The 18,919-nt window shown below is 39.1% G+C and overlaps 2 protein-coding genes and 1 pseudogene across 2 annotated transcripts; all 3 read left to right on the top strand.

Moving 5' to 3' along the window:
* The first annotated feature begins 559 nt into the window (after positions 1-559).
* On the top strand, positions 560-2,322 carry LOC149028311 (1-aminocyclopropane-1-carboxylate oxidase homolog 1-like). The gene is made up of 3 exons (XM_089148122.1): positions 560-1,239; positions 1,330-1,651; positions 1,785-2,322. The coding sequence occupies exons 1-3, from the start codon at positions 686-688 to the stop codon at positions 2,061-2,063; spliced, it is 1,155 nt and encodes a 384-aa protein (XP_089004248.1). The 5' UTR covers positions 560-685; the 3' UTR covers positions 2,064-2,322.
* Positions 2,323-3,691: 1,369 nt separating this feature from the next.
* On the top strand, positions 3,692-5,115 carry LOC149028310 (1-aminocyclopropane-1-carboxylate oxidase homolog 1 pseudogene; annotated as a pseudogene).
* An 11,979-nt stretch (positions 5,116-17,094) lies between these two features.
* On the top strand, positions 17,095-18,770 carry LOC149028309 (1-aminocyclopropane-1-carboxylate oxidase homolog 1-like). Its single transcript, XM_089135805.1, has 3 exons — positions 17,095-17,748; positions 17,841-18,162; positions 18,298-18,770. The coding sequence occupies exons 1-3, from the start codon at positions 17,195-17,197 to the stop codon at positions 18,568-18,570; spliced, it is 1,149 nt and encodes a 382-aa protein (XP_088991931.1). The 5' UTR covers positions 17,095-17,194; the 3' UTR covers positions 18,571-18,770.
* The last annotated feature ends 149 nt before the right edge of the window (positions 18,771-18,919 follow it).

Raw genomic sequence — 18,919 nt, 5'->3', positions numbered from 1 at the left:
CATATGTGACATCCCACCTCAAATATATAAAATTTCTGTACTTAAAAAATAATAATAATTAAGATATATCATTAGGAAAACAAAAAGCAAGACGTTTTTCTCCCTAACCCAGTGCCTTTCATCATTTCCATGTATTAATTTCAACGCCTTTTAGAGCTTTTGCGTCGTGACACTTGACATTTTCTATATCTAATGGTTATGATCTCACCAGTCACTATGTGAATTTTATTTCTAGCGTTAGTGGTGTTTGGTATGCCAATATTTGTCGCGCTCTTTTTACGTTAACAATTAATTATTTCCATATTATATTACTCGAGAAATAAATAAAACAAGTTTCTCAATATTAAATTTCAAAAAATTCCACTGGGATTAGGATGGGTGCCTTTGTAATGGCATAGAATGTAGATTAGACCAACTTCAATCTATATTAAAGTCAAGGTCGTTGAAATCATGGCCGCCGGCCACCAAACGCATGGTATTTTATTTGCTATTTTCTATTTGTTTTAAGAAAATTAGTGTGAACTGTGACGTAGCATTCCGTCCTATATAGAAGTACCATTTCTTCGTTAACTATCTATCCCATCCCATCAGGTATCTCTTGTCGACCGTAGAGGCAAACAGGAATAATCGTTTTTTCACTTCTCTTCCACATAGAGGAGGATTAAGAGCTGCTCCGGGTACTAAAATGGTAGTTTCAGGCAACCAAAAGGAGATTTCAGCCTCTTATGATCGGATTAAGGAGTTGAGGGAATTTGATGCTACTAAAGCTGGTGTCAAGGGACTGGTTGATGCTGGGGTTGTGAAGGTACCTCGTATTTTCATCAACCCTCCTGATGTCCTCCGTGAAGTGTCTACTGCTTCCATCCAGACCCAAAACCATTCCCAGATTCCGGTCATAGACTTGGGGGCTGGCGCCATCGATAAAGATGTCAATGTAAGGAAGGAAATCGTCGAAAAGGTTCGTGAAGCATCTGCAACATCGGGTTTCTTCCAGGTGGTGAATCATGGAATCCCTGTAACTGTTCTTGATGAAGCACTTGAAGGGATTAGAAGGTTCCATGAACAAGATACACAAGTCAAGAAACAGTATTACACTCGCGAAGACTATGCTAACAGAAGGGTTGCATATAATTCCAATTACAATCTGTACAACTCTGCTGCAGCTAATTGGAGGGACTCTTTATATTCCATCATGGGTCCTCAACCTCTCAACCCAGAAGAGTTACCTGAGGTTTGCAGGTAATACTGATATATCAATCATGGGGATTTTCTTATTTTCTTTTCTGTACAAGTGAACTTAATTTTCCATCTTATCTAATTCATATGCAGAGAAATACTGATAGAATACTCTGATCGAGTTAAGAGAGTGGGGGAAGTCTTGTTGGAATTACTATCAGAGGCTTTGGGGCTAAATCCCAACTGCCTGAGCGAGATGGGTTGTGCAGATGGACATTCTCTTGTGGGTCAATACTATCCTGCATGCCCGGAACCAGAACTCACCTTAGGTGGCAGTAAGCATTCTGACATTGGTTTCCTCACTGTCCTTCTACAAGACAACCTTGGTGGCCTCCAAGTTCTTCATCAGAACCAATGGATAAATGTTCCACCTACACCTGGAGCTCTCATCATCAACATCGGGGACATGTTGCAGGCAAGTCTTTTCACTGCTAACCTCTAGCTTGAACTGCTCAGATACAACTTAATGGTTAATTTCCTTGCATCAATTCTAGTTCCTTTTGTTTCTTGTTGTTGGTGATTCATATGATGGTTGTGCTTTGTGGCAGCTCATATCCAATGATAAGTTCAAAAGTGCTGAACATCGAGTGTTGGCCCAAAAGGCAGGGCCAAGGGTATCGTTGCCATGCTTCTTTGGTTCAACTTTCCTATCATCAAGCAGAACCTATGGGCCTATCAAGGAGTTGCTATCGGAGGACGATCCCCCAATCTACCGGGAAACCACTGTCAAAGAATACACTTCTCGCTTCATAACGAAGCAACCTGGTGTATCTTCTGCGCTGGAATATTTCAAGTTGCAAACTTCAACTTCAGAAGAACATAAATGACAACAGCTTAATGAATATAACCTAGCTAAATCCTCGTTATTATCATTGCTGCTATTACAACTTGGCGTTGCTTTGGTTTTTTTCTTTGGATGTATGTTGCACACCGTCTGCATCTCCCCTCACCCCACTTTCCAACCTTAGTTTGGTAAGTTTTTCTTTCTTTTTTTTTTTAAATAAATTTAATGTGATAAATTTTTTCAGAGTAATTTGAGTATATCTTGAAGGGAATTTTATGCTTAATTAAATATATCATTAGAAAAAGTCAAATTTATGCCTAACTCACTAAAAAGCGTTGGTTATTGCTAATTATTTTTAAACAGCCCTTACATTGGTCATGAGGATGAAGGACATAATGATAGTTTGATTTGAAAAAATGATTCAACGTTTGTAACTTGAGTTAAATTTCATTGTTCAAATGAAGATTATTCTATTACTTTTACATGCAATCTTTCTTTACTCGTTAAGTTTAAAGAGAAATGAATGCAAAGAAAAATTATGTTAAACTTAATAATAATATTTTATATATGGAATGATTGGAAAAACAAACTGAAGGAAATATTTTTCTTACTTCACCAAAATCCTTTTGACACTAAATCACGTGATTAAGGAGACGAATTCCTCATTTAACAAAACATTATTTACGGACTTCCAGGACTAGCTTCGTTTGCCTTGTAATTTTTCTTCAGTCGTTTGTGGAGGAAAAGAAACTTGGGAGAAGACTCTATCGTTATTAGTTAAAATAATATTCTCGCTATTGTTTAAAAGAAAATGAAAAAGAGAAAACACATTAATGGTTTTTTCTTTTTTATAACCAAAAAGCATTGATGTTTCTGTAGTCACCGTGCAACACTGAAGACTACTTTGATTTTTTGGGTAAGCACTGAAGAGATTAGACACTTTTTTTTGTCCTTTCCTTTTTTGGAAGACACCCTACTTTTTTTCCCTTTTCTACCCAAAAGAAAAATGGCAGAAAAGGCCAAACATGAGTATCTCCCATTCTCGCTATTGTTTGTGGTTAAGGATAAGAGGCACCAATCTTGCTTGGGTACTATGTCATTAATGTGCATCAGTGTGAAAGTTTATATCAAAGCGAGAGTTGAGATTTCAATATCGACATCTAATGCGGAGCACCCAAGCAATTTCCCCCTAGACCCCACCTACCATTAGTGATCTCTCCCTACCGATCAACACTTAGAATAGGAGCCAACAGACATGCTGCTTCCTTGTGCATTCGGATTTAACAGGTCTGGGTTGATCATCGTTTTTTTTTTTTTTTTGGTAAATAAAAAGAGGGGATGCAGGAGTGGCGACCTAGCACCCCCCGTTACGCAATGTTCGGACTTTTTATCGAGTGCAACCTATGCAAGCATTAGCCCTGTGCACTACCAGCACAAGCACTGGCCCCGTCAGCGGAGCCCCACCGGAGGCCTAGTATAGTCCACAGAAGCCAGTAGCACTCATGCCCAAGCCAAAGAGCACACAACTGTCCAATGCAAGAAACAGAGGAGCAAAGGGGATTCGAACCTAGGACATGAGGTTTACCAAACCACTTGGGAGTGAGCTTGGGACCACTAGACCACCACCCCCGGTGGTGGGTTAGTCATCGTTACAACAAAGTAGATAATAGAATGGTACTTTCTGATACCCAAGAAGGGGTTTCAGCTGGTTGTGACCGAAACAAGGAGACAAAGGAATTTGATGATATACTAAAGTTGGGGTGAAGGGACTGGTCGACGCTAGGGTTGTGAAGCTACCTCGTATTTTCGTCCATCCTCCTAACCCCCTCCATGAAGGGTCACATGCTTCCCTCCACAACCACAACCAAACTAGCTTCTGTGTCCCTATCATAGATTTGGACAATGGCATCATCGATAAAGATGAAATCTCAAGGAAGGAAATCGTCAAGAAGGTGCTTGATGCATCGGAGACGTCAGGGTTCTTCCAGGTGGTGAATCATGGAATCCCTCTAACCATTTTGGATGAGATGCTGCAAGGAATTAGAAGATTTTACGAGCAAGACACTCAAGTGAAGAAACAGTTCTACACTCGTGAATATGTCAACAGAAGGGTTGCATATAATTCCAATTTCAATCTGTACATTTCTACCGTTGCTAATTGGAGGGACACTTTTTATTGCGTCATGGGTTTTGAACCTCTCAACCCGGAAGAGTTGCCTGAGGCTTGCAGGTAGGTGATATTTCCATTGATTATAGAACTCTTCTTGCATCATCTTTCCCATTCAACTAAGTTTTTCCTCAACTTTCTGATTAATTTGTAGAGATATATTGATGGAGTACTCAGACCAACTTAAAAGATTGGGGAGTGTATTGTTTGAATTAGTGTCAGAGGCTTTAGGACTAAATCCTAACCATCTGAGGGAGATGGGTTGTGAAGAGGGACAACTCCTAATCTGTCACTACTATCCTGCATGCCCCTGAACCAGAATTGACATAGGGCGCCACCAAGCATGTTGATAGTGGTTTCCTCACTGTCCTTCTACAAGACCATATTGGTGGCCTCCAAGTTCTTCATCAGAATCAATGGATTGATGTACCCCCAATACTTGGAGCTCTCGTTGTGAACATCAGGGATCTTTTGCAGGTAACTCTTTGTTACACCTAAATCATGGTTTCATCGATTTAGTACATCTTTGGCTAAGCTCTTGCTCCCCATATTTTAATAGGATTCTGGAATCCTACTTCTAATTGTAATTTTTTTGGTCGCATTGTGGTTGTGACAGCTTATATCCAATGACAAGTTCAGAAGTGTTGAACATCGAGTGTTAGCTCATAAAGTAGGGCTGAGACTATCACTAACATGCTTCTTCACGGCAAGTTATCTACCATCAACAAGATTATATGGGCCTATCAAGGAGTTGCTAGTGAAGGACAATCCTCCAATCTATAGGTAAACAACCGTCACAGAATACACAATACGCTACCTAACAAAGGGACTGGATGGTACTTCTGCATTGGAATATTTCAAGTTGCAAAATTCAATTCCAGATGAAAAGAAAGAGCGACAGCTTAAAATAACCTCAATTTCTCTCTAGGGTTGCAGAGAATTTGTAATTTCACTGAATGATACAGCTCAATAATACATAATATTTTTATTGCATATAATCAATGAAAAATCAGTACATGCTAACATAAATTTCTGTACAGGAAATATAAGGATCAATCTTAGTATACTTAATGTTTTGTTCCCAAATTTGCAATCACTAGACCATCAAACAGAGTAGAGTAGGTCACATTTGCACTTGAATGGAACAATAGAAACAGAGTACTCAACAGAGAGGTTCGTGACTCAAAAAAACCAACTAAGACACTCAGAAGATATGATTGCTAGAAATTAGACACCAAACCTTCTGGGAATGGGATTTAGATTCTGAGTATTCAGGTTCTGTCTTGCTACGGTATTGTAGACTGTATTCCTACGGTATTGTATACCTGCAAGGTATTGCTTAGTACTTTACAAGTGTGATGTAATAATGATGCAAGTGCTGGTGTCATCCTTGCATTATTGAGTGGCTTTCATTTGCATTTCATGTATGTTTGAGTTGTATCTGCATTTCTTCCGAAGCTCCTTTGTATATAAGAGGCTACCGGTGTGTAATAGTTTCAAGTTTGGAGAAAATAGTAAATCTCTGTGTGTTGTGTGCCCTTCTTCCTGGTTATCTTCTTCAATGAATGTTTTCTAGATGAATCCGTTCATAGTTTGGTGTCAAAGCCATACAACTGCATTGCGTATTTTGGACCACATAACCAGACATGGACGGCTCTGCCGCCTAACTTGATGATGGGTGGTGTTGCATGCATTTTTCTTCTTTTATTATGTTCTAATTTTGTTGCATCTCTTAAGATAGATGTTGCAATGTTTAGATCTACAACATCTTAAAACTTCTATGGCTATCTAAGTTTTTTTATGTGTTTCTTTCGAAATCCTGGTGCCTGGTCCATTTATGTAGGGTTCTTCCACAAAGGTCCTTGAGCAAAGGAGGGCTTCTCTTCTGTTGGCGTTTATAGCCTTGGATAATCTCGGAATGAGTTGGAATCTTAGCTAACGAATCATCTACTCTTCTGATTTCAATAAGCAACACATTTAACTACTCTTTTAGATATTGTTGATCTTTATGTCTGTGATCTTTTTTCTACATCTCCTATCTTAAGGTTGTGTCCAGTTTTCATGAGTCTTCTTCAACCCCCACGAAATTCTATCTCTTCTTTGTCCTCTGCTTCTAATTTAACACCAGTAACACTTTCTTCAAACCTTGAGGTGGATCTCCTTTATGAGATTAATTATGTTCCTGACCAGCAAAAGGTCCCTTCTACAAATCAAATCCATTCCACTAATTTCCCTCTTTTAAACCAATATTATGTTTTTCCAAAAATTTCAGAATCCAAAACTATCAAAACCTTGCTCAAGCCTCCCAAGACACCTGCCATTAAGGAGATTGTTCAAGCCAGTAGTTTTTTGCAGTTTCATGTGGATTTGTCAGGCAAAGAACAGTACTTTAGTATTGATGTGCCTCCAGATCTCATCAAGCAATGGCTTATTCAAGGTTATACACACCTTCATCTAGGTGCGCTCCGTCTCTCCATCACTTTTCATGGAAGACAAGGTATTTCGGCAGTCTCTCGTGTTGATGTTCTCGGCTCAAGATTTCTTAAGTACCAACGTGCTATTATCAATCATCTTCAGACTACTTTAAATGCTAGCACAATGTGCTTCACTATCTTTCCAACTACAGTATTCCGCTGGCAGATCCATTACTTCCTCAACCTTTAAACTTCTAGTACATATTACTGGCGCTACTCAGACAACAGGGTCCATTGCAGCAACTTTCCATTATCAGATGTGTTATAGGCTCTAGAACACTCTTTTAATTTGGATACTGGACATACCAAAGATGCTCTTTTCATCAAGGTAAATGCCAACCAGTCAAGAGCTGCAACTCAAGTGCCTCGGCAAATACCTCGTGAAGAACTTACACAGCTTCTTCATAATTCATGGATCACCAATTATGAGGCTATTCATGCTTAACCAGAGTAGTCTCCGGCCTTAACTTCCATAAATCCAACGTATAGGCAGCTTAAAGAAAGACAAATTGAGATCCAGTTCCCCAAGCCAGCTGCTTTCATGATTCTTCCTTTGGACTTCCCTCAGCAACCGTAACTATCCCGAGTGTCAATAAAGTTTTTTTCTTCAAATGGGTCTCCTGTTTATGCTTTTAAATCTTCTTCAAGACACAAGTTTTTTATGTATGTGATTGTCAAGACTATCTTTGTAAAGAAGGTGCCTCTTTTTCCCTCTCTCTAAACCCAAAAAAGAAGTCCCCTTTCCCTCGAGTTCATGATCCCTTTGGACTCGATATTGTCAAGGATGCCCTAATGTGGGTCCTCTTGGAGATACACCCGAAAAATACCAATTTATTGTTGAATATGGATCCAAGAAACCATGCCCCCTTGGTTGTTGCCAAGTTCTAGAAGAATCCTCATCAATCATCCACCTTACCATCCATCATTCATGATGCATGGAAATTCCTCCTCTATTAGCAAGTCTTTCCCAGCAACTATAACCTTTGAAGATGAACAACACCGAAGGCATGTGTGGAAAATTACTCCTCCCAACACTATTACCCCAGATGGCCATAGGATTGAGAATCCTACTCTTGAAGCGGCTTTGAACTGGCAAGCAGAAAATGCCCTTGTTCAGAACCAGTACTTGCAAAAGCTTGTTGCTTATCAAGAAAATACCCCCATGCAACTTATGCAAGTCAGTGCCAATCTCCGTTTCTTACGCCGCAAAGTTGAACATTTACACAATGAGCTCATGCAGTTAGCCATGAATCCCAATGTCCAAGCAGTTTCTTCTACTATGGCTGCTAAAGAGAAGGAGAAACGGTTTTATGAATCTCAACTCCAGCATAGGCAACAACAGCTACAGAAGCTTCAGACATCTGTCTCCCCTCCTGTCTCTACAGTTCCTCAGTATATGCCCAAGAAGGTTCAAACACCGTACTAGTATCTTCCACCATCACTTCCTACCCTTCCTTTGATCTTCTTCAGGACTTTGCCCAACAATCCTCTCCAACTCCAGTTCCACTAGTCTCCGGCTTTCCAAGTCCTTCTTCTAATGATAGAGAGTTTCCCACAGACCTCTTATTAGAAGTATGTGAACAGCAATGAAGCTTAGCAAAAAGAAAGCCTCCACCCAAATCTTATACACCTCCTTCTTATGGATCCCTTGAGCCTCTGACAAATTCAACTGTGTTAACTTCACTTCTCCACACCCTTGTTCAAACTCCAAAACCCCTGGTACTTTCTACAATGCCAATATCCCCTGATTCATCTGAGCCTGAATTTGACAATGAGTTTGAAACCTCTATTTTAGAACATATTTTTTTGGCTAATCCAGATGTTTCCATGCCAAATCCTCCTACTATGGATGATGGAGAGGATCCTATGGCAGAAGAACCAGTTCCTCTAGCCCCTCCGCAAGTACCATTCACACCTGCTTATTCCCCCTTTGGCAATTATGAGCCTAAGCACTTTTCACCCTGGATGACATTCCAGTCACTAAATGGCCTGCTAGATTTCAAGAATTCCATGCTTGGCTTACAGCAGAACACTTACATGAAGGTTCCACTGATAGCACAACCATTTGTAAATTTCTAGCTTGTGCTACTGGTACCTTGAGAGAATGGTATCTTGATCTTGGAGCATACCAACAATTGCAATGGGCTCAACTACCCCTGTCTCAGTTCATCTCTGCCCTATAAAGTCAGCTTCTTAGAGACTTAGCTGAACATAGTGTCCAAGAACGAGAGGATTTTCTCAAAATGAAATTTTGTTCTTTGGACAGAAAAGACCTCCAAAAACACTACAAGCGCATGCTACCCAAGTTTTTTGTTCTTGGTAGACTTGATGATCAGAATCTTAAGCAAATCTTTGTCAACTCCTTTCCTGAACCCCTTGGCACTGATGCTCTCAAAGATCTTGTAGCCAAAGGACAAACTATTGATTCTAGTTTTGTTGGCCAACTTTATCAGGCCATCTTATCCTCTTTGGATAAGCTATGTCGGCAACACATATTCTTGCAACAATGGGGAAAAACCCAAGTCAAACTTGGTACTTCTTGCAATACATCCCGTCTCTAAATCAAATGCAAAGATTCCAATTGTACGTGTCCTACTAAGAAAAAAATCCCACTTCAAGAAGGTATTCTCAAATTCCTCTAAACCTTAGAAGAATAGTGCAAAGAAATTCAAGGCCAGGTCTGCTTTCAAACGCAACCCCCGCAGGAATTGGAAGTTTCTCCGATGAAAGAAGTCTCGAGGAAAAACTTCTGATAAATGTTATATTTGTGGGCAAAAAGGTCACGTTGCCAAAAATTGCCCCATAAAAGATCTTAAGCAAAAGAAAGAGAAGCTCATTCAAATGGCTCATCAGTTCCTTTTGGAGTCCACATCTTTCGATGATATTGATGCTAATGTTGAATCACTCTATAGTCTTTGTAATGGTGATGATGAAGTGACTCTCTTCATGATTGATCTACCAGAAGATCTCTTGGAGCAAGAATCCTCTACTTCTGATGAAGATATTGGCCTTATATACCAGGTAACTCAACCTAATGTTTTATCTTCTCTCCCTTCCCAATCCAAACCCACTTACAAATCAGCTCCTGTCATTCTCCCCTTGAACCCAATCACCATTCAAGAAACCGCCTGGACGAAACCAATCAAGGTTATTGCATATTTTGATATTGGTGCCTCCTTCGCTATGCTATCTCCTAATATTCTCCCTCTTGATTTGTGGAAAATCTTGCCATCAACCCCTTTTAGCTGCAAATGGAGAATCTTTCTTTGTAAATCTTGTAACCAAGAATCCCATCAAAATCAAAATCTTTCCTACATTGGTCCTCCATCATACTGTATTAGGCTATCCTCTTCTAGGGAAAGATCTTCTCCTAGGGATTGGCATCCTTAGCAAGTTGTCATCACTCTGTTGGGGACATACAGGTCTTACTTACAAAAAACAGTTTCTTCCATGGACCACCATTCCACAGCTTTTTCTCACTCTCCCCCTTGATGATCTCTGTCAAAGGTTTTAAGGGATTGTTGTGCTTTCAATCATATAGAATTCCTCCAGAAGTGTGCACACCCCCTCTAGCATAATTATGCATTTTTCATCCGGCTTCCTTTGAGAAAAATGAGGATGTCAATCCAACTAAAGCGAGTCATTCCAGGATGAACCCTGCACATCTTGCCATGGCCAACAAGACATCTAGCAACTATTGGCCAAGCAATTGGTCGAACCCACAACTTCCCAATGGGTTTGTGAAGCATTCTATGTCAATAAGAGAGCAAAACAAATACGAGGCAAACTCCACCTTGTCATTAATTACCAGCCTCTAAATGCCTTTCTTGCAAATGATAAATTTCCTCAGCCCCACAAGCCAACACTTTTAGCACAGTTGTGCTCTGCTTATATTTTTAGCAAATTTGATTTGAAGGCAGGATTTTGGCAACTTGGCATTCATCCAGATGAAAGGCACAAGACGGCATTCTGCATTCCTGGTCACCATCTCCAATGGAGAGTCATGCCCCTTTGGCCTTTAGACAGCTCCTTCACTTTTTCAAAAGGCCATGTTACGACTATGTGCTCCCATTGAAAACCAGGCTTTAATCTACATTGATGACATCTTGTTGTTCTTGGATACACTTGAAGAGCATGAACAGTTGTTGGAACAATTTTACAAGATCACCAAAGAAGCAAGCGTGATGCTATCCCCCACAAAGTTCACTGTGGCTACATCCTCCACTGATTTCCTAGGTGTTACCATTAGCAATGGATCTTATGCTCTTCAACCCCATATTGGCAAGTCTCTCCTTAACTTCCTTGACACTCTCACAATTCCCCAACTTCACAAGTTTCTTGGCATTGTGAACTACATGACATAATTTATTCCCCTCAAGGTTGAATACACCCAGCTATTGTATGGTCAGTTCAAGAAAAATGCTCCCAGGTGGACAGAACAGCACACCTAGGCAATAAAAAAGATTAAGCAAATTGCCAAAAAATCTCCCTCCATTGGCAATTCCCTCTACAGGTACCCATATTTTATAAATAGATGCCAGTGACAAGTTATGGGTAGTAGTCCTCTTAGAAGACCTTCGTGGAAAAAGACAGGTTTGTGGCTATAAAAGTGGCATCTTCACTCCAGCTGAACAATCATACCATAGCACATTCAAAGAAATCATTGCTGTCAAAAGAGGCATTGAAAAGTTTCAGTTCCACCTCATTGGTCATACATTTCAAATTGAAATGGATATGACAGCATTGCCTCACATGCTCCGATTTAAGCCAAAAATGCTTCCAGATTCCCAATTACTCAGGTGGGGGCAATGGTTTAGTAAATGGTCAATTACAATAAAACATGTCAAAGGTAAACATAGCGTGCTAGCAGATTTCTTATCCAGACCCTTGAGCCACCCCCAAGCATCCAATCTGTCCTCCCTCTTTGTTTCCCATTCACTCATAGTACTTCATCTTCAAGGCCACCTCTGAATTCTCCAAAGGGAAGATCTCATGATGATGATGACATTGGACCACCTCATCTCTCTAACCTACCTCCACCAATTTATAGTGACATCTCCTGTCGAACTATCATTAGCTGATGCAAAACCACTTATCAAGATACTTTGGCAGTTCTCATCTCTAAATATGACATAAGGGATGATTGGTTCAAGTGCTATCTGGCTTTTCCTTATCTCACCCTATTCACTATCCATTATAATTGCTCGTTCCCTAAGGAATATTATGTGTTCTTTCAAAATCAATTTGTTGTGCACAAAATAGCCCTTTGCTTCCCTTGCCATGCTGTCACACATTGCCTTCAACACTGCCTCTAAGATATTCATCCATTTCCACCAGCTTATCAAGGTCCTCTGCATTATGGCACTCCCTCTCCCAGACCTCCTCCCAGACCCGAAGAAGGGTATCTTGACAGGTTTCCTGGAGAATTCTAACAACTTGAACAATGGCTTACTTTCTTCCCATCCCATTATGGTAAAAATGCAATCATCGTATTTCACCGTGACCTGGACCATATTCATCCGAATTTCATGGAACCAACTCCCCCTGATCAAAACCATTATCTTGCTTATCATGCTAGCCATTTTGTTTACACGATTATAGACCAAGATTTGTACTCACGCCGGCGTGATCGGAATTATCATGAAGAATGGCATCAATTTCAAGTTGATATGGTTGGGTACAACAACATTGATCTCAACAGTATTTTGGAGCGTTTAATAGGCCCCTTTGATGCGTGGGAATTGACTAGCCAATAGTAGGGTTGTTAGATATTTTTCTTCGGTTGCAACAATGGCATAACTACCAACAAGATATCCATCCTATGAAGGCCTTTGCTACCCTGCATCCCATTCAATAGAATTAAACACTACCGCTCTAAAAGAACTACAACGATACCAAAAGGAAAGATGACTTCTTTATATTATGGCGTTCTATTATACCTGGCTTAGGGATAGAACCAAGGTATCAAATTGCTGGTCCATCCCTTGGATATGCCATGCACAATAATCATATCAATCTGATAAACAAACTCTATAGGAACGGGCAAGGACATTTTTCTTACAAATCCCGAGAACATGTTTGATATACTATCACAATGCAGAAGGAAACAAAAGCTTTTATTTGTTTGAGATGCTTGTAATTTACAACCTAAGACACATAATGGATCTGCTCCACCTATAATGAACAGAATCTATTATCTTCAATCAAAATCATACCTCAACAACAAAGCATGCCCATGTCGTTTCACCACAAACTTCTGTTACACCTTTTAATATTGTGAGACCCAGACCTCTGAGAGCATCTGCTATAATGAAGAAAAGGTCGCCTCACATAGCATCTACACATGTTAACCAACATATCAGGGAAAACAATATGCTAGAGAAAAACAATCAGTAAGGAAGTTGGTATTCTCCGCATATTCAAGAAGAGCAAACCTGTACAAGAATTCGAGTGTTCACGTTCAAATTCTCCACCATTATTGGATGAACTGCCTGGCTTCCCACCTCAACAACCTAGCTTGAACCACATTCAGGTCCGCCAGATCGATCCTACTAAATCAATTCCCTTCTCTTGCAACTGCATATTCAAAATGAATGTGTAAGTTTTCATATATGCATATCAATAATTAATAACCTACATGGTCTCCTTTTTTGCATTCACTAATAATTTGAAAACTCAAAGTAATGGTAGAAGGGACTGAAGAATAGACTAGCGGACTCATCAGGCCAACTTAAACCTTAAGGAGGAAAGGACATGCCCTACACTGCTAACAAAACCCAAGTTAAAGGGTTGGAGAGGGATGTCCAACAAAACCTAATATTCCTCTGCGATTGAATCATCCTAGTTTGTCCTCCCTTTTCCAATTTTGTGATTTATAATCCTTGAGAGCGGTGGGAACCCTTTTTGTCCTTATTGATCTCCTAATATGTCCTCCCTCTTTGGTCCCCTCTCGTCTCCATGCCATGCATGTCTACAGTGGCTTGTTCTCCATGAAATTGTAAATGATTTTTTTACCATCGTACCTATACCACTTGCTGTAAACAAAATTGTAATAAACAATTTCTTCTTTTCTTTTCATTAAAAACCAAACGTTAAAGACCCTAGTAATTTCTATTCATTCTCGACAGTTTTCATGTCTACCCCCTTCAATTATTGCAGGCATATGTAGAATCCCTCCTCACATATATAAAATGTTCGTATTGAAAAACCAAAAAAAACCCAACAACCAAGACCATTATGAAAGCAAAAAGGAAAACGTTTTTCTCTCTTATAATATTTTCTCCACATAATTTCAATTGAGAACTAATTTTAAAAACTGTTGAATTATACAACCAAGACCATTATGAAAGCAAAAAGGAAAACGTTTTTCTCTCTTATAATATTTTTTCTACATAATTTCAATTGAGAACTAATTTTAAAAACTGTAGAACTGTACTTATTTACAGTTTTAAATCTTACAACTTTATGTGTATTTGCAGAACTGTATTCATTTACAGTTTCAAATCTTCCAACTTCAACAATATTTGTCCTATAAACCTAGCAACCACTATATACAATAAATAAAACCATTATGTTGAGATTGGTTAATGATAAACCACAATTGTTAAGGCAACTTAATTTCTTATAATTTGTTTGACTCTTAGATTTAATAAATAATCACATACCTTAATCACGATGTACTCACATTACAAGATGGACAAGGCAAACTCTTTGTTTATAGAAAGCCGTGGAGAGGTTGATCATCATTTTCACCTTGAAATAGAAAGTATAATGATACATAGTCTGTCGTCTTTCTTCTCAAAATACAATACTTTGAGCGAAGTTGTGCTGATAACGTGTTAGAAAATTGAGAAGATAATATTAAATAAAAAGAAGAAAAATTAGAACAAGATGAGTTCAATTCTTCTATTGAGTTATTCATTACATATTGAGCAAATTGCACAGGCACCCCAAAATGTAAACCTAAAAACATTGACACCCCACTTTATGTTTGAAAAACACATAGATCCTATTCCGTTAGAATGGTTAATTGTACAATTAAAAAGACCATTATACCCTCAATCAAACTTACTTTCCATTATGCCCTAACCTAACGACTCACGCTCGATGGTTAATTCTCTCCTCTCTAGGCTCTCTGCCTCTCCCTGTTCCGCTCCGGCAGCATCGACCTCATCACCTTAACCTACTTCTCTGCACCTAACCGAAATGATGATTTGGATGAACCATTTCTTGACCTTCATTAATTTACTCTTGATCAATTTTTTTTTTTATTTCAAATCTCTGTTCAGTATGTCCTTGAATCGCATATCAGAGCCCTTGTTCATGAACCCTAACTTTTGTTTCACCGTGATTATGAATGCAATTTTTTTCTTACTACTTTTTTCTGCCAAAACCCTACAAGTTTTGCGATGTGTCTTTTTTATGTGGATAAAGAAAAGCAACTAATCATGGATGAGTCAAGTGTTTACCCAGGCATATCTCCTTGCAAGATGGCTTCTTCCTATCCCTAATCATTTCCGATCAGTTGCTCTTTTGTTCGTTAGCTTGAACCCGAACAGTTGCAACCTCAAATGATCTTCGATGTTAACGTTTTTCTTTCAATCGCCCAAGCTCCTCAATCGTCTCCATCTCTTGCTCTGAGAGAATCATTGGAGCCGGTGAAGAAGAAGAATTTGTAAATTTGAAATATTAAATGAAGTTTCCCACGTTCCAGACCAAGTTTGATTCTTCTCCCCGATCTTTGCAATTTTTGAGTTCCAACATAACTGATGACTTTGATTACTCTTCCCAGATCGTAATTTGAAGAGACAACAATAGTCAAATGTTTCTTTTCTTGTGAGGACTGCCCACTAGCTAGTTAATTAGACTTGTAAGACTTTGGCGATTTTTATCAGATCAAGTGCACAAGGTTTTCTGCTTGGAGTGTGCGACCGGTTTGAAAAGAAGAACAGAGATCAGAGTCGATATGTTTTTCCACATCTTCTCGATTTTCAAGCTTGAATAAAATGATTTCATTTTTTCTGTTTGGATGAAAGACTTCTTTCTATTCGGATGAACCATTTATATAACTAATGTAGTTTCTGAAGGGTTTCATTGTTCTCCTTTGTGTATGAAAATTCAGTTGGTCGGCTAATCGCACAGAAGCCCTGAAAGCAAGATCACCGTTACAGTTCAATTTCTTCTCCTTTCTTTGTGTTTTCTGGTAAGGATCTTACAGTGGATTCAAACCTAGTTAAAGAAACACTTGATACAATCATAAATTTTAAGGCAGCTAATTCATTTATAGCAGAGACGGGTGAGGCTGGTGTTGCCGGAGCCGGAGTGGGAGGAGATGAGAGTGGAGTGATAAGGGTATTTTTGGAATTAAAAATATATAAACAGGGGTTTAACGATTTTCACTAACAGAATGGACTAATGTGTCCAATGGAAACTCAACTTTGGGGTGTCAGTGCTTTTACGCCTCCATTTGGGGTTTCTGTGCAATTTGCTCTTACATATTTATAATGGAACTAGCATATTCTCTGGATATGGAAATATCGAGTCTACAAATAAATACAATATATGATTCCCTAAATACAATAACATAATCTTGATATAGAATGAGGGATTGCTAAAATATTCGGTTAATATGGGAATGCAGATCACTAAGATCGCACACTGAGATGGTTGGGATCTTCATTTAGAAGTTACATATTTTAGTATGATCTCTTTGGAGTAATGGACATCCATAAATAAATATTATTTATAACACCTAGTAATTTCTATTCATTCTTGATCCTTTTTCATGTCTATCCACTTCAATTATTACGGGCATATGTAATATCCCTCCTCACATATATAAAATATTCGTATTGAAAAGGAAAGAAAAGAAAAAAACAACCAAGATCATTATGAAAGCAACAAGCAAAACGTTTTTTTTTTCTTTTTCTTTTTCCTTTTTCGGAAAGAAAAAAAAAAAAAAAGCAAAACGTTTTTCTCCCTAATCCAGTGCCATTCATCATATCCACAAAGTATTACTTTCAATAACCTCTAGAGTTTTTGCATCGTGACACTTAACATTTTCTAAATCTAATGGTTATGATCTCACCGGTCACCATGTGAATTTTATTTCTATCGTTAGTGGTGTTTACTGAGTAATATTTGTCGCGGTCTTTTGACGTTAACAATTAATATTACTCGAGAAATAAATTAAACAAGTTTCTCAATATTAAATTACAAAAGATTCCACTGGGATTAGGATGGGTGCATTTTCAATCTATCTTAAAGTCAAGGTCGTTGAAACTTGAAATCACGGCCACCAGCCGCTGGCCACCAAACGGCAAACGCATATTATTTTATTTCCCTAGCTATTTCCTGTTTGTCACTGGAAATTAGTGAGGTCCATGTGAAGTAGCGTTCCATCCTATATATGCACCGTTTCTTTGATTGTCTAACCCATCAGTTATCTCTTATTGCTATAGAGGCAAGCAGGAATTTGGTTTTTTCACTTTTCTTCCACACAGAGGAGGATTAAGAGCTGCTCCGGATAGTAAAATGGTAGTTTCGGGCAACCAAAAGGAGATTTCAGCCTCTTATGATCGGATTAAGGAGTTGAAGGAATTTGATGCTACTAAAGCTGGTGTCAAGGGACTGGTTGATGCTGGGGTTTTGAAGGTACCTCGTATTTTCATCAACCCTCCTGATGTCCTCCGTGAAATGTCTACTGCTTCCATCCAGACCCAAAACCATTCCCAGATTCCGGTCATAGATTTGGGCGCTGGCGCCATCGATAAAGATGTCAATGTAAGGAAGGAAATCGTCGAAAATGTGCGTGAAGCATCTGCAACATCGGGTTTCTTCCAGGTGGTGAATCATGGAATTCCTGTAACTGTTCTCGATGAAGCACTTGAAGGGGTTAGAAGGTTCCATGAACAAGATCCACAAGTCAAGAAACAGTATTACATTCGTGAAGACTATGCTAACAGAAGGGTTGCATATAATTCCAATTACAATCTGTACAACTCTGCTGCAGCTAATTGGAGGGACACTTTATATTCCATCATGGGTCCTCAACCTCTCAACCCAGAAGAGTTACCTGAGGTTTGCAGGTAATACTGATACATCAATCATGGGGATTTTCTTATTTTCTTTTCTGTACAAGTGAACTTAATTTGCCATCTTATATCTGATTCATCTGCAGAGAAATACTGATAGAATACTCTGATCGAGTTAAGAAAGTGGGGGAAATCTTGTTGGAATTACTATCAGAGGCTTTGGGGCTAAATCCCAACTGCCTGAGCCAGATGGGTTGTGCAGATGGACATTCTCTTCACGGTCATTACTTTCCTGCATGCCCGGAACCAGAACTCACCTTAGGTGGCAGTAAGCATTCTGACATTAGTTTCTTTACTGTCCTTCTACAAGACAACCTTGGTGGCCTCCAAGTTCTTCATCAGAACCAATGGATACATGTTCCACCTACACCTGGGGCTCTCATCATCAACATCGGGGATATGTTGCAGGCAAGTCTTTTGTCTGCTAAGCTCTAGCTTGAACTGCTCAGATACAACCTTAATGGTTTAATTTCCTTGGATCAATTCTAGTTCCTTCTGTTTCTTATTGTTGGTGATTCATATGATGGTTGTGCTTTGTGGCAGCTCATATCCAATGATAAGTTCAAAAGTGTTGAACATCGAGTGTTGGCCCAAAAGGTAGGGCCAAGGGTATCGTTGCCATGCTTCTTTAGTTCAACTTTAAGCAGAACCTATGGGCCTATCAAGGAGCTGCTATCAGAGGACGTTCCCCCAGTCTATCGGGAAACCACTGTCGAAGAATACACTTCGCGCTACATAACGAAGCGACCTGCAGGTGCATCTTCTGCGCTGGAATATTTCAAGTTGCAAACTTCAACTTCAGAAAAACATAAATGACAAGAGCAATAATAAATCCTCGTTATCATTATTGCTGCTATTGCAACTTGGTGCTGCTTTGGTTTTTTGTTTGTTTCTATGGATGTATGTTGCACACCGTCTGCATTTCTCCCCTCACCCCACTTTCCAACCTTCGTTTCTGCGAGAAATCCTTAGTTTGGTAAGTAGTTTTTTTTCTTTCTTTCAGAGCATTTTGATTATATCTTGAACGCAATTTTATGTACAATTTAAATATATCATTAGAGAGAGTCAAATTTATGACTAACTTACTAAAAAGCGTTAGTAATTGGTAATTAAACAACCCTTTGATAGTCGTGAGGATGATGGACATAATACTACTTTGTTCTGA

Source organism: Hakea prostrata, chromosome 1, assembly GCF_041222555.1.
Source record: "Hakea prostrata isolate BN-2017 chromosome 1, UWA_Hpros_2, whole genome shotgun sequence".
Classification (NCBI taxonomy): Eukaryota; Viridiplantae; Streptophyta; class Magnoliopsida; order Proteales; family Proteaceae; genus Hakea; species Hakea prostrata.
Note: the sequence above shows the minus strand (reverse complement) of the source record. Positions and strands in the feature narration are given on the sequence as shown.